The sequence below is a fragment of the Carettochelys insculpta genome, chromosome 1, assembly GCF_033958435.1.
Source record: "Carettochelys insculpta isolate YL-2023 chromosome 1, ASM3395843v1, whole genome shotgun sequence".
Lineage (NCBI taxonomy): Eukaryota > Metazoa > Chordata > Testudines > Carettochelyidae > Carettochelys > Carettochelys insculpta.
Window position 1 is genome coordinate 271,889,727 of NC_134137.1, and position 16,903 is coordinate 271,906,629.

Here is a 16,903-nt window from a genome sequence, read left to right on the forward strand (position 1 = left end):
ACATTTCATAACTTTAGTTTTAATAAATTATTATTATATTAGAGATATAAATATTCCTATTAAAGACCAAAACAAAAATGCAAAAAACCAAACTTTTGTGGCAAATTAAAGACATGATCCAGGAAACACTTGAATTCATGAGTAAATACAGCCACATTAATAGTTCTATTGATCACAAAGAAACTTCTCAAAGAACCAGAAACTATGTACAAATATATAGGTTACAGGATCATGCTGTCAGTGTCTGCATACTTCATGTTTTCCAGAATGCTCTATCTTGTCCGCAATGTATGATAAAGTTCTATTTATTTGAGATTTTCCAAGTAATTTGAATTTGAAGGATCAAAGCTGTTCTTTGTTGATTTCAAACAGAAAAAATGTATTGTTATTACAGAATTATACTGACCAGGACATATTGGGTCAGGCCTTTGAAGATGCCTTAGAGGTGTTACAGCAACATTCTGAGGGTGAAATTCAGTATTCTCCAGGTAAAATATATTCTTCCTTTATGCTTTAGCAATTTAAAATTTTTTACAGAAAAAAAAGCCTTTAACTGCTTTGTTTGGAAAATAGTTTCCTATTGTCAAAGTATTCATAATTATTGCGTAGCAGCCATTTTTACTTTTCCTGTTGTATTTAACTGCGAAACATCCTGCAATGCACCATGGAAGAACAGATGCGTCAATGAGTACCAATGCAAAGAGGAAAAAAAAAGTTTAAGGATAATTAATGTCTATATTCACTGAATTTACGTTAGGATGGATTCTTCAAATATAAATTAAATATAAATTAAATATAAATTCTTCAAATATAAATTAAGATAAACATTTTTGCACGCGTTCAGTAACTTGAGTTCTGGACAATCTCTTAGAAAGCTGTGTTTCTATAAGTTTTAAGTTTAAACAGGACAGCTGTGTCTACACATAAGCACCCCTTCAAAAGGGCAACAATCGACAGATGGCATTCAAAAGTGCAGCTTTCAAAAGAGAGCAACCACACGTAAAATGCAGATTGAAAGCTCGCTACATTTTTTCAAAAGGGAGCATCCACATGGCTACACTCTTTCGAAAGAAGGGGGCTAGAAACGACAGGGACAGGGTCCCCTGGCCAACAAATCCTTCTGGACTGCAGCCAGCAGCTCCCTTAATGGGCCCCTCTCACAACCCTCTACTCTGCACAAGCTGAGTGCCGCCCAGATGCCCCCAGCCAAGCAGCACTCACTTGTGCCCTGGGATGGAGTCCCAGCAGCTGCACCTTGCTGAGGACAGTGTCATCATGGAGGCCTTGCTGGCAGTGCAGTGCACTGTCACTGCAGCCACCCCCATCTACTCAGGTGGCTGGGTAGTCCTCACCCAGGACCCCGCCAGTTCCCACACCCCCAGGTGCACCGGTGCCTTTGAAGCCACCCCAGCAACACCGGCAGGTGGGACCGCCTGGTGCTGGGAGAGTGGGATGATGCCCAATGGATCTGCAACTTCCGCCTGACCAGACAGACCTTTCACAAGCTCTGCCACCAGCTCACCCCCGCACTCAGGCACCAGGACACCTGCATGCGGCCCACTCGCTCCCTTGAAAAGCGCGTCGCCATAGCCATCTGGAAGCAGGCCACCTCGGACTCCTACCTCTCAGCTGGACACAAGTTCAGGGTGGGCAAGGCCACCATCGGGGCCGTACTCATGGAGGTACGTTGGGCCTGGGTCACACATCCCCTCACAGGGGAGTGGGGGGTCTGGGGCTAGGGAGATCCTTGGCTGTGGGGGGCAGGCAAGGGGGATGGAAGGGACCGGAAGGGGACCGGGAGGGGGCAAGTGAGGGGAGGTGGGGGGCGGGGGCCGGGAAGGGGCAGGTGAGGGGAGGTTGGGGGCAGGGGCTGGGGATGCCCCACCATGCCCTCATGGGAGTGCATGTCCCCCTTCCCCCCCATGTAGGTCACCTGAGCCATGAACGTGATGCTACTGCACAGGGTCATCCCCCAGGGGATCCAGATGCTACTGTCACAGGATTTGCCACACTGGGCTTCTCAAACTGCTTTGGTGACTTGAATGGCAAACACATCCCTGTCCACACCCCGGCACACAGCCCGAACCAGCCTGTGAACTGAAAAGGTTACTATTCAGTGGTCCTCCAGGCCCTGGTGGACTGCAGGGGCTGGTTCATGGATGTCTATGTGGGCTGGGCCAGCCACACACGACACCTGTGTTTTCAAGAACTCCGGCCTCTGCCAGTACATGGGGGCTGGTACCTTCATCCCACAGCAGGAGATTCCGGTGGGGGCGGGGGGGAATGTTACCAGGCCACTCTGCATGGTGGCAGACGCAGTGTACCGCTTACAGCTGTGGCTCAGGCAGCCGTATACGGGTCACCTTGACCCCACCCGGGAGGCATTCAACGCCCGCCACAAACAGGCCCACAATGTTGTTGAACAGGCCTTTGGGTGCCTTAAGGGGCAGTGGCGGTGTCTCCACTTGCAGCTGGAGATCGGGGTCCTGAACATGGCACAGGTGGAAGGCAAGAAGGATGCTTACATCTGTGGGGGAGAAAGCAGGGCCAGCCCTGGGTACGAGCAGCCGGGTGCATCCACCAGGAGGGCCTTCAAATCAGGGATGCCCTCTGACAGAGCTTCGTGGCCAGGCTCCAGTGACCCACACTCATGCTCATCCCCCATGCACATCCACCCCTCACCATCCCCACCACCACGACCACACCTGCACATCAGGCATCCACCATCCCTCCCCAAAGAGCACAGAACGCAGGGGTGTTAGCAAAATAAACCATTTATCTATGCACTGTTTAAACTCTGAGTGGCAAACTGTACGAGGGGCAGGGAACAACAGTGTACTGAGCGGCAGCATGAGGGCTCTCAGACTGGAGTGGGACGGGAGGGTTCTCAACCCGGTAGAGGGGTGAGAGGGATTAGTCCAGGGCTGGGGTGGTAGGCCTCAAGCCCTGTCGGCCCCAGGATCCCTGGCCCCCACTAGGTGCAGGGTTCTCGGAGGGATGGGGAGAGGGTGGGGAGCACCAGGAGGTAAGGCTGTGGGAGGGGCTCAGGAGGGGAGTGGCAGGGGATTCAGAGGGGGGAGTGGCAGGGAGGGCGAGGAGGTGAGTGCTGTCTATGATCTCAAGGTTTGTAATGACCCTGTCCCAGGTTGCCTGGGCTCTCTCCACCTCTGACGGGGGGTACTCTCCAGGACGATGGACAGCATGGGGCTCTCCCAGCCCGCAGGTGGTGCAGCTGTATGGAGAGAAGGACAGCATGTCGGTACAGTTTCATGGCCCTGGGGGCTGTGACCATGGGGGCAGCATCCCTCCCCCTGGGGCACCACTCCCCCTCCCGGGGGCCACGCATCCTATCCTCCAGAGTGACAGGAGGGGGTATGTTGGGCAGGTCGGGGTTGCTGGCCCATGTGGAGTGGTCCCTGGGTGCTGTCCAGCCCCAACTACCCATTACCCTGCAGCTCATAGCACTGTCCACCAGGGGCGGGTACCAGTCATCATCAGCAGCTGTCACGGGGTGCCATGTGCCATGCCATGTGCCATGCCAGGCTGGGAAGCGTCTGGCCCAGGACCGCTGGTCCTGTGCATGGCAGGTGCGTTGTCCCCACCCTGTGGACTAGCATGTGCACTCTGCTGCGGACATACCCGAGGGTTCCTCAGTGACATCTGGTGATGCCTGGCTCCCGGTTGTCCGGCTGGATGAGCAGGAGGGGATGTAGATGGTGAGGTCCTCCTCTTCACTCAACCACTGGGTGATCACTTCCACCTCCTCGGTCCCCGGTCCACTCCTCTGCCTCCGGCTGCAGCTTGTCCACTGAAGTGTTGAGGACCACTGGTGCTGGGGAGCTGTCCTTGGGCCCCAGGATACCCCATTGCTTCCTATAGTAAGAGCAGGCAGCAAAAGCTGCCCCAGAGTGGCCAGCCTCATCCCAGGCCCAGGCATAACTTTGCCACAGTTCCTTTACTTTACTGTGAACCTGGTCAGCAGTGCGCTCCAGGTGGCTCTCGTGAGGAGGCCCTGGGCCAGGCAGGCCTATTCAACAGCATTTTGCTGCTTCACACCCATTTCGCGGAAGACCACCTCCTCCTTCCATAGGCTGAGGAGGTCCCTCAGCTCCTGCTCCTTTCAGGAGGGAGCCCATTTTTTTCCCCGGGGCTCCTGGGAACCCTGTGAGGGCTCTCAGGGCAGTAGGGTCTGGGGCTCCTGTGGGGGCTGGCTGCTGTCTATGGCTCACCAGTGCTGCTCCAGGGCTGTGCTGAGGGAGTGCTGTGGGAGCTTGTGATGGGGCTGCTCCTAGCACGCTCTCAGCTTCCTACCATGGGGTTCCTGTGTCCTTGTTGCTTTAAGGGCGGCTGGATGCCGCGATCATAAGGCCCTGCTGCTGCAGGCTAGACCATCCCTGCGCTCCAGCTGGCTAGTGCCATGGTGGACTCCTCTTTCGAAAGAGCAGGCCGTGGAGCACCTACACGTGTACTCTTTCAAAATAGTTTTTGAAAGGGGATGGTCTTGCTGATATAGGATTGGGATTCAGATTTCAAAGTCTGCGCCACGTTCCTTCGATTTTCTTTCAAAAGAATGTGTTACGTGTGTAGATGTTCCTCACGTGCTTTCAAAAGAGAGCCAGATATTTTTTGAAGTTTCTTGCACATGTAGACACAGCTGATGGCCTTTAAAAACTTAAAACAGAAACAGGCTGTCAACTGAGATTTGTGATATAGAGAAGGTCTTGTGAATCAAATACTGTACCACTTGAGTTCATTTCTATGTTTTTTTGGTTAATTTTACATAAAGAATAGAGAGGGGAAACAGGAAGACAAAGTGTTAAATCCAGGCCCCACTGAAGTCAGGGGCAAAACTTTTATTGACTTCAATAAGCCAGAATTTTTCCCAAGAGGCATATATTATTATTTGACATGTTTACATAGCACAATCTAATCCAGAGATATAGTCATATCTACTTTGGGTCAGATCCCCAGCTGATGTTTATCAGCATAACTACTTTCTATGCAGATTTATATTTGCTGAAGAAGTCTATATATTCATAATTTCTTCAAAGCTTTGATAAATTGTACCATATGTAGCACTGATCTTATCTATAACCAGATAGGACCCAATCCAGAGGGATGCCAAGTTTTGGAAATCCAGTGTTCAGCAGTTTTCAGGAGAGGATCCATATTTCAAAATGTGCATCTGATGAAGTGAGTCTGTGCTCACGAAAGCTCATGCTCAAAACTTTTTTGTTAGTCTACAAGGTGCCACAGGACCCTTTGTTGCTATTTCAAAATGTGGATCCATATTCCTTCAAATGAGTTGTCTGTTAATTTAAATGGTGTGTTATTGTTCCAAGATGTATCAGCCGTGTATTCCATTATGGTTTCTTTAAACATCTTTCATTCTAGTTCTTTTTGGCCTTGTAGATGCTCTCTGGATGACTTTCGCTGAAGCTCATTTAGATTAGAAACATTCTCTAGGCCCCTCATTATGAAGATTTCAGATAGACAGGAAGGATGGAGCAGCCTAAAATCATTCTTTCATAATTCTATTTATTATTTCATTCCAATTGCTTATCCTAGTGGACATCTGTATAGGATGTATACAATGTTTTCTTTTCCTATCTAACAATTCTGGCAAATATTTAGTCTTCTATGATCTTCCCAATGTTCAGGTTTATATTTGGTGAGCATGAGCCTTTTCCATATTACCCAAAATATTTTATATGGATCAACGTCTCTTTTCATGACTTCCATTTTCTATCAAACTAAAAAACTCAACAAACTAGTGTAATTATTATTAGTCTTTGTATGTGGCTACTATATGCATGGAGCTGGATAAACCACTAATATTAAGAGAATCCCTGTTCTGGCAAAATTTATAATCTAGAGGGGAGACAGAAGGACAAAGTGAACTGGTAGAGTGGCAAACCAGAAGGAAGAGTGGTTGAAGTGATTTAAATAACACCTTTTCTTTCCTTTTCCTCAATTTTTCTATTTTTCCCAAATTTTCAAGTAGACTATAAAAATTGCCTGACCCTAATTGACCATCATCCTCACCTCCAAGCAAGTCCAAACTACTTTGCTGCACCATCTACAGAGGAACCAGTATACAATTGGAGAAATGTAATTGTAAGTAAATCACACAATGTAGAAAGCAGCTGTAAAATGAAACCCAGCTGTTTACATTTCACATCTTTGACAAAAATCCAGTGTGGTCAAAAGTAATTCATATTAAGGTTCATGAGAAAATGTTGAAACAGTATGTTTCATGATCCCCCTTTAGCACCAACCTTAACTATTGACACCATCGGGTAAAGGAAATCATAGGGTATAGATAGAAATAGATCCTTAGTCTTTTGCACAGTGGTGCATCAATTAACAAGAGCCACTGGACCTCTGTGCAGACTAACAAAAATGCCAATAAGATGTGGAAGGGTCATCTTTATATTATTTGGGCAGCAGGTGGAGAAGAACAAAGTCCAGTGTCCAGTCTGTCCCCAGGTAGGATGCTTTAAATGATTCTCTTGACTGACATGGTTTACAAGAAGAAAAGCAAGATTTCCAAGTACTGTGCATGTGCTTGTCTCACTACCAGCCTAAGTGGCAGCGGTTGGGATTCTTGAAAGGGCTCTACTCTACCTTGAAAGGCCATTCACCCTTTTTAAGTGAGTGTGGCCGACCAAGTACTGAAATAAAACTTCTCCTTTACTCCATGCAGAGGTGACACATGGGGTGCAAAGGGGGCCATGTGCATCCTCAGTGTCCCTCCCCACCCAGAGCAGCACTACTTTCAGGTCGCACCACTGCAGGGGAGTGGGGGACTACCTTCCACCCATCCAAAGCAGCATGTTGCTTCTGTGGGAAGAGGCATGTGGGGGGCAGAGCAGGGTCAGGAAGAGGACAGTGCATAGATGGAGCAGCAATGGAAGGGGAAAAGGCTTGGTCAGGGAGCAGCAGGTGGCTGGTGTCCCTCATAAAATCCCCACACCCATCTCCTTTGACTCCATGGTCTGCTTTTGAGCATGGTGATAGGTCCTAGGCTGCATTGCCTTCCCCACAAAGTCCCCTCTACAGTGGGAAGCCCTGATGAGAGTCCCTGGTGTCTTGGCTCCATCAAAACAATCACTCTGGCTGTGGGCACACTTGGCCAAAACTTCAAAATGGCCATGCAACTGGCCATTTCGAAGATTACTAATGAGGCGCTGAACTGAGTATTCAGCGCCTCATTAGCATTAGGATGCTCCTGGCAGCAGCACTTCGAAAGCGCTGCTTTCAAACACCTGTGGCTTGGCGCAGCTACATGTGGGTCCTTTCGAAAGGACCCCCGCACATTTTGAAATCCCCTTATCTCTCTCAGTGGAGACATGACCATGGCCATTTCAAAGTTGTGGCCCAGTGTGGCCATAGCCTTTATGTCTGTCCATCCTCATCCTCAAAGGAAACCTGCACAATGCTTTCAAAAGCTGAGCTTGGAAACTTAAGTTCATAATTCTGCTAGCCACTAGGCCATTTACCATAGCACAGCTGAACTGAAGCATCTGCATCACTGTAAGCTCTATAATGAAGCCATTTTGAATGCTCACATCAGCTTAACTACTCCAACCCCCACAACAGACTGCTGTCCATGCACTTACATCATTCCAGGGGTGATAGAGGGGGGATTTATTTATAAGTTACACTAACAAAACTTGTAGTGCAGACATAACCATGGACCAAACAGACACACTGGATTTATGGCTCATTACAACAGTCTGTAACCCACTAACTCTCCTTGGTGCTATGACTGAAGAGGGTGTTAATGGGCAACTGTACCTTTAAAGTCCTTAAAATATGTGTTATATGTGCTATAACCATTTGTTCCATTTTGTATTTAGCCATGATGCTAAGAATACCTTTCCTAGACCCATAAGTGTGGACTCTGTGGTTGTTCTGGTGCTGAAGTACCTTTGGGAAAAATTAGCAGGTGCTCAGCACCCACCAGCATCCAAGTTCTCCATGCTCCCTCTCTTCCTCCCTCTCTCTCAACCACCAGTAGTCCCACTGACTAACCCCTTCCCCTTCATCCTAGCTCCTCCTGCCGTTGGGTTTGGGATGCTCTATGAAGGAGGGGGAGAAGCAGCGATAGGGTATGCTCAGGGGAGGTGGCAGGAAAGAGGCAGGGTGGGGTCATGCTTTTGGGGACAGGTGCTGAGCATGAGCAGGAAGGGGAAGGGCCAGGACAGAGCAGGATTAGGAAGAGGTGGAGTGGAGGCTTGGGAGCAGGTGTGGAGTTGGGGTGGGGCTTGCGCTGTAGTGTGTGGTGAGTCAAGCTCCCAACAGATAGAGGAGAAGCTAGTGCCTATGCCCAGACCTAAAGAAGAGATCTATGGTTATGGCCACATAGCCAAGTTATTTCACGACAACAGCTGTTATTTCAAAATAACTTTGCTGTTATCTGCACAATATACCTGCTATTTCGAAATTGGTAACCCTCTGCAGGAGGAATAAAGCCAATTTCAAAATAACTATTTTGAATTAGGTTCTGTTAAGATGGCGGGATAGTGCTTACTTCAAAATAGCTGTTTCAAAAAAAGCACAATTCCCTGTGGCTGCATCTACACTATCCCTTCCTTTTGGAAGGGGCATGTAAATGCAGCCAATCAAAAATGCAAATGAGGTACAGATTTAAATATCTCACACCTTATTTGCAGGCTCCCATGGGACCTTGCTTCTGAAAGGGGCTGCTTTAAAAACACAAACAGCTGTGTAGACGGGTTCCTTTGAAAGGAAATCCTGCTTTCCAAAGCACCCTTATTCCCAGTGGTTTTTTTGGGAGGGGTAGTGTAGATGCAGCAGCTGCATCTACACTAGCAAGCTCTTTTGAAAAATCCAGCGGACCGTCTACGCACAAAAAGTGTTCTTTTGAAAGTAAATCGAAAGAATGAGGCACTCCTTTCAAAATCGCTCTTCCTTTCCCATTCAGGAAGAGCACCCCCTTTCAAAAGCTTCTTTCGACAGAAACTGTGTGTGGGTGCTGTGCAGGCCCTTTTTTCTTTCTGAAAGGGCAGTCCTTATAGGGCCTGATTTTTTTGATCCCTGGTCCAGTCTTTTGAAAGAGCAGGGACTGTGTGGATGCTCTCTTTCGAAGGAGCAGATCACTCTTTTGATCTGCTATTTTGTGTGTGAATGCGCTCTTTCGAAAGAAGTTCTTTCAGAAGAGATCTTCCGGAAGAGCTTATTATGAAAGACCTCTGCAGTGTAGACGTAAGCAGCCTGTCTTAACAGCATCTATTTAGAAATAGTTATTTCAAAATAGGCATTATTTCAAAATAAGTGCTGTGTGCAGACTATGTATTTTGAAATACCCAAGAGCTATTTCAAAATACATTTTTGTGTGTAGCAGCCCTATTTCAAAATGACGATTTTGGAATAGCTATTCCAGAATGGCTTATTTCAAAATAGGGCTGCTGTGTAGACATAGCCTGTGTAGACATGCCCTCTGGAAAGGGGGATGCTAATGGGACACTTTGGGATATGCTAATGAGGCACTGCAATAAATATGCAGCACCTCATTAGCATAATGGCAGCCACGGCACTTCAAAAGTGCCACTTGCGATTACACATGGCTCATTTACACAGGGTCCTTTTCGAAAGGACCTATTTGGTTATAGAAACAAGGGGATTTTGAAGTGTGCGGGCTCCTTTCGAAGAGGACCCCATGTAGACAAGCTGTGCACGATTGAAAGCAGCACTTTTGAAGTGCCGCAGCCACCATTCTGCTAATTAGGTGCTGCATATTCATTGCAGTGCTTCATTAGCATATCCCAAAGTGTCTCATTAGCATCCCCCTTTTGAAAGTGGAGGCTACTGTAGACATAGCCTGCGTGTCTCAAAAGCCTGTCTCTCTCAGCAACAAATATTGGTACAATTAAAGACATTGCCTCACCCACCTTGTTTCCTCATGCGACAACTATCAGCACATAGCTTGACAATGCTCTTTATTAACACTACACACAGGGCTCGTCTACACAAGCCCCCTCCTTTGAAGGAGGCATGTAAATGAGTCTGCTTGGTCAATAGCAATGAGGTGCTGCGCTGCATATGCAGCATCTCATTTGCCTAATTCTTGCTACGTGAATTCTAAGTTGCAAACTTTGAAGTGCTGGGAAGCCATGTAGCCTTGGGCACTTCAAAGTACCACACAAATTTGAAGTGCCCGTACTTCCTAAACGTTTTGGGAGTAAGGGACTTCGAACTTGCACGGGTACTTCAAAGTGTCCATGGGCACAGGGCTTGCCAGTGCTTCGAAGTTTGCAACTTCACAGTTCACGTGACGAGAATTAGGCTGATGAGGTGCTGCATATGCAGCACAGCACCTCATTGCTATTTATCAAGTGGGCTCGTTTACATGCCCCCTTCAAAGGAGAGGGCAAGTGTAGACAAGCCCACAGTAGTATTGGGGAAGAGCTGTGTGTTATGTGACAAATGCTAGAATTTCTTCATGCGATCCAGTGAGCCAGTTCTTCTCAAGTTTTTTTTTTTCCCATTTAGTGTTTTATGGTAGTAACACTTTGTTATCTTAATTTCTTGAAGAACAGTGCAACAGATTTACACTCTGAAGGAACTGTTTATCACACTCTGCCAAATATTGCAGAAAACCAAGTGATGCATACTACTCCTGGCCAGCAAAAAGGAGGGAAAGGTGTGTAGAAAGAATTCTCTTATCTGTGAACCTTTTATCTCCAGATCCTTCTTTTAGAATTGGTGCATTGTGTGTCTTTAATTATTTCTTCAATTCTTTTCTTTACCATTATCAGCAGAAATATAATTAGTCCTTCAATGTAACATTTACTGTAATATAACTCCCAGGGGGCTTAGTTGTGATCTGAGGCCTGCAGACAAACAGCTTTAAGACTGGAATAATTTAGCGAGCTCAGTGATTTACAGAACCCTCTATGCCAAAATGTTACTGTCCCTGAATATTTTCATTTTCCAAAAATGTATATATCTTTTGATGTCTCTGAAAATACCCCTTCCTTATCACTTGAACAAAGGCTAAGTTTCTGTGGTACATTGCGGAATGCAAATAAGCAAGATTGAAAATGTAAATGAAGCATGGATTTACATATCCCACACCTCATTTACATATTCTCATGCAATAGTGCTTCCAGAAGAGGCTTTTCCAGAAGCAAAAGCAGCTGTGTAAATACGGTTCCTTTGAAAACAAACCCCATTTTCAAAAGAACCGTCCTTACTGAAATAAAATGATTTTGAAAACGGGGCTTGTTTTTGAAGGAACCCCATCTACATGGTTGCTTTTGCTTCTGGAATAGCCTCTTTCAGAAGCATGATCGTGTGAGAATATGCAAATGAGGATATGTAAGTCCAAACTTCAGCTGCATTTTTGATCTTGCTCATTTGCATTCCTCTTTCAAAAGTGGAATGCAGTGTAGCTGCAGCCTAAATAAAGTAGCTCTTTGCAAATGTCTTTATCCACTATATTTGCTTCTTTTGTTCCTGTGGTACAACGGATTCATTAATTCCCAGGTAATCTTCTGAAATACCTAAAGAAAATTTTAATTTATTTTCTGTATGTCTGTTGCTTTTCAAATTCCCTTTTAGCTTTCCTAAATTCCATTTTGCATTTTACCTGCTACAGTTTATGGTCCATTACATTGACTTCGCTAGAGTTGAATTTCCATTTTCTATCTGGTTTGGGTCAAATTATCTCTTGCATCTTGCAATTTAATCACTCAGTTTATTTCCTACTTTACTACTTCTTTTTGTTTAGGGGAAAGCATGGCTTCTGTGAGTCTGCAGTGGCAGACTAAAATAGCCTCCATGATGAGATGGAATGCTCATTTTTTATATTTGGGTCTTCTTAAGTAGCTTACTTTTTTTCTTGCATTTGAAATCTCCCTTTTTAACTTTTCCTCTTGGACAGCCAGCATTTTCCATGTTCTCCTGCTTACTGATGTTGAACATTATTATAGTTTGGTCATTATGACCTAGTCATTCAACGGCAGTTAGTTCTTGAATAAACTCATTGGGACTAACTCAGTAATAGCATCTCTCCTCCTGTGCACACTAAAGCTTATTTCAAGAAATAGTAATTCAAAACATAGAAATATTGCCTCTCTAAAACCTACCCTAATGTGATACTTGAACATGTATTTTTAGTTGAAGTCATATTTTGTTATTACTGTTATATTAGACTCAGCTGCCTGTTAGATCTCCTTCAACCCTGTGCATTCAGGCTATGGCTACACAACACCCTAAACTCAAAATAAAATACACAATTTTGTATCTTATTTTGAATTTATTTCAGAATAAGCTATTTTGGCAATTGGTGCTGTCCATTTTGAAGCATCCCTTACTCCTCCTGCAACAAGGAGTACAGCGATGCTGAAATAGTGTGCCTGTGATTTTGAAAAAAATTCAAACAACAGGTGCATTTCAAAGATGCAGAGTAGCTATTTTGGGATACCAAGGTATAGTATAGTTGTATTCTTATTACTTGAAATTTGTATCCATGCTGATTTGTCACTCCAGTTTTTTAACTTTATACAATTCGTTGTTTCTAATGCTAATTCCACAACTGCTACAATGTCCTGTACAGTTTTTAGCCAGGGCCCCTTGATTTTTGTTATTCTGCCATTTCAGAAGTGCCTGTTATGTCCCAGGTCTTCTTCCATTGCCCAGCATTCTAGGTCACTTATGTTTGCTTTTAAACTTTTCATCGGGGTAGCAGAGTGTTTCCTTCCAGCTGCATGCTTATGTTTATTTAACTCCTTAGTCTGACATCCTATTACTTTTCTGGAAAGTACCTTGAGCTCAAGTGGTTCCTCCTCCAGTTCAGCTGTCCTATTCTTTGCGACCAGATGCAGAATTACTGTCATCGCTAGCAGATGTCTTGGTTGAGACTAAGTTCTCCTGGGTAATTGTCAGCTTCCCCCGCTCCCTCAACAAGAATTACCCAATATATTATTAGCTGGAGGTGCTAGCACTCTTTGCTCACTTTGGTTACAGTAGAACTTCTGCATAGTCTTTCCCTTCCCCAAATCGTTTCCCTCAGTGTCCAATAAAATGAATGGCAGGTCTATGCTACCACTTAAGTTGCTCTAACTTACATCTCTCAAGGGTGTGAAATAAACACCCACTCCCACCAACATAGCTACTGTCTCCGGTAGAGGTGAAGTAATTATACCAATGGGAAGGTGCTCTCCTATCAGCAGAGAGTATCTTCACCAGCTATGCTACAGGGACACAGCTGCATTAGGACACCTACACCAATGGAGTGCTTCTATTGTAGACCTGCCCTGAGTCCCTCTTCTTTACACAGGCTTCTCATTCCCAATCTAGCTGGCTCTGGGGATGGAACTAGATAAGCAGAGAAAAATAACTTCAAAATTCTGTGTTTAGATCTGTTTCCTAGTTAGCCTCTAGAACTAGAGGTGGCTTGAGGATGACAGTTATTTGTCACAACTTGTGAGGTATCAGAATTTTTTCAGTTCCACCTTGGTATGAAGAAAAAAAACCCTTCCATACATCTTTTCAAATGGAATTTTGTCATCTGTCCATTTTCTGATCAAAAAGGATCAAACTTTTGATTCAGATCTCTCTTCAATTGACCACCAAGTCCACCTCAGAAGCCTTCGCAGTTGGTCAGAATAAATTTGTTGAATCCACTTGTCTTTGACAAAACATCATATTTTACCATCATCATCATCAACAACAACAACAACAACAACAATCTTTTGCCTAAGTATTCTGACCAGTTCCATTCAGAACCTCTTCCTTGCATTGCTCCAGGGTATTGGTTCCCATATGTACCTTGACTGTAGTTTCCTTCAGCATTCATTAGATATCTGTCTAAATATCTTGCTAGATTTGCCACTTTTAAGGCCAGCTACCAAAGTGCCAAATGTTTCCTAGCCACCTTATACTCTACGCTCAATCTTGTAGTGATGAAATCCCTAAAGCCACCGTCTGTCTATGTCTCATAACTATAGAGCCATTAACTGTGTTGCTGGTCTACTACTCCAGTTATATGGGACTGTTAATCTGTGCCTGGGTACCAGCTTGACCTAGATTTTACGTTTAAAGAGAAAAGGGCACCTGCTGACCTTTCAAAATGGTTCTGACCACCTGCATTTTTTTTAATAGGTAGAAAAAAGCTTCGCCTGTTTGAATATCTTCATGAGTCTCTGTGTGACCCACGTATGGCGAACTGCATCCAGTGGGTGGATAAACCTCATGGTGTTTTCCAGTTTGTTTCCAAAAACAAGGAGAAACTTGCTGAGCTGTGGGGGGAAAGAAAGGGAAACCGCAAGGTCATGACATACCAGAAAATGGCCAGAGCGCTGAGGAACTATGGAAGAACAGGGGAAATCATTAAAATCCGAAGGAAGCTGACTTATCAGTTCAGTGCAGCTGTTTTACAAAGACTTGCCCCATCTTACTTCCTTGGAAAAGAAGCAGTTTATTGCCCGTATCTTCAGTATAATCAAGAATACCAGTGTTCAGATGATTGGATCACTTACTATAATCGCATGTACAACAATAACCATGAGATGCAGTATGCTAACAGCTAGGCATGTCACATTAATTTGTCTTTTTAATAGCTAAAAGGCTTAAAGATCAAGAACTTTTCTTGCAATGTATTTTTTCTTTTAAAATATAACAAATACGCACGCGCGCGCGCGCGCGCACATACACACACACATGCACCATGGATGGGATTATGAGAAAAGAAAGGGGTAGTGCTGTTCTAATTTTGCACCTATTGCAGCGAATAAGAAACATTTACTGTATAAGCAGCAGTTGTTAGGTCTCATTATGATCTCCCTAATATCAGTTAGATGACTTACTCCAGATTCAGACCTTTATAACCAAGATCAGAATTTGATTGGTTGTCTGTTTGACATCAAAAGCCTTATCATGACATTTATCTTCATGTGTGACTCTCACTGACTTCACTGGCACTTCTGTGCATGGAAAAATGGCAGGATAAGACTCCGAGATTTCAAATCACAGCCTTCATGTGTACCTATCCTCTGCAACTCAGACTTGCTTTCAAATGTGGATGCCTTTAAAATACAAGATGGAGGATGTTTAAATGCTGCCTGCTAGTGCTGACTTTATAAACCAATACTGCTCATCAGTGACATTTTCTAAGCAAATATCACGCTGGATTTGCACAACCATATGACATGGAAGCTGGGACCTACAAATGTTGGTGAAGGTACAAGTCCCAAAGCACTTAAATTTGCTCCTTGACATATGGAGTCAGCATTTCTAGTTACTCATTTTGTTGCAGGAGTGACACTCACAGGGAGAGCTACCATGCCAGAAAGGGGTCAATCAGGGATTAAACTTTTAAAAAAATATTTACAGTTCTTTCCCCCATAATTCTAGAAGCTCTGTGTTTAAAGGAACAGCAATTTTGTATTCAACTGTAAATAAAAATGTATTTTAATTCTCTTAAGTAGCTATAAATTTCACATTTAAAATACCACCTTCCTCCTTCCACATTTTCTTCAGACTGGTAATGTAGCTGAAATTTTCAGCAGCCTCACAATCTTTGAATGTAAAAGAAATTAAAGATAAATAGATACATGAAACATTCATGCAGTGCAAGGCCAAGAAATTATATTATTTTACCATTTACATGTTTTCACAGACCAATTTACATCACCATTTATGTCACGGCAAGTTTTGTCCCAGACAGTTCCATGAGATCTGTACCCAGTCTCACAAGGACTTGATTTGCTTATGATGACCACAAACGCAAATACATATGGAGACAAAACTGGTTTGTAAAGGGCATTAATAATGTTGACTTGACTAGTCTGATGTTAATATGAAATCGTGAGGAAGTAGTTTAAAGGTAAAATAATCTAGATAGATATGAAAATAATAGGCTTAATTCTGATCTCACACTGGTTTTTATCCCAGAGTAACTCCATTTACATTGATGGTTAATCTCAATTTACACCAATGTAGGTAAAATCAAAATCAGACCCTATTGCTTATTGAGTGTGGCAGGGCATTCATTTTTCATAGGGGATCCAATACTACACTCCCTAAAAAGCAAAGCTTTAACAGGAGTTAATTTTTAATACAATAGAAAGTCTATAATATACAAAACTTGAGTGAAGTTATAACATCGTACCAATAATGGGTCCAATTACTGAAGTTAGTGGGAGTTTGCCTAGCTAAGGAGTGCAAGATTAGTCTTAATGTTTTTTTTATTCACATTGATATTTCCTGTAACATACAGACTTAAATATAATAAAAAAGACACCAGAATATCTCTTGTATTACACATTTGATTCTATTCATGCCATCCTACCAGTACTACCAGATACCAGGAATATTACCTAAAGTTAGTGTGGGATGTATGTCTTTAAATTGTGAACCCTTCTCTATGCAAATAAACATTCAACTGTAAAATGTAACTGACCTGAAATTTCCAAATGTATGCAAACAATTTAGTAGGCTCAGTGAACTTAGTTACTATGCCTATGTCTCCCTCTCCAAATTGACATTGATAGTCACTCAAATCTTACAACAGCCTGTATCAAACAAAAACGTCTGCTTTGTGTAAAAGGATCCGTTCAGTCACTATGGCTACGTCTACGCTAGGACACTATGTCGAAGTAGCCTATTTCGAAGTAAGAACATTGAAATAGGCTACTTTGACGCGTATCGTCTACACATCCTCTGGGGCTGGTGCCATCGATGTTCAACGTCGAAGTAGTGAAGGGGAACGTCGAAAGGAGCTGCCCCGGAAGAAAATGCGGAATGTCCACACACGCAAGCGCTCCCTGTCAAAACAAGGGGCCAGCAATGCCTCCAAGTGGGGTCACAGGCTGGACTAGCCCTTCCGGGGCAACAGCAAGCCGCTCCATTAAAGGGCCCCTCCCAGACACAC

At 44.2% G+C, this 16,903-nt stretch overlaps 1 protein-coding gene across 1 annotated transcript; it reads left to right on the forward strand.

Moving 5' to 3' along the window:
• The first annotated feature begins 204 nt into the window (after window positions 1-204).
• On the forward strand, window positions 205-14,561 carry SPIC (Spi-C transcription factor). The gene is made up of 5 exons (XM_075001563.1): window positions 205-288; window positions 395-488; window positions 6,005-6,117; window positions 10,561-10,669; window positions 14,134-14,561. The coding sequence occupies exons 1-5, from the start codon at window positions 205-207 to the stop codon at window positions 14,559-14,561; spliced, it is 828 nt and encodes a 275-aa protein (XP_074857664.1).
• Window positions 14,562-16,903: the final 2,342 nt, after the last annotated feature.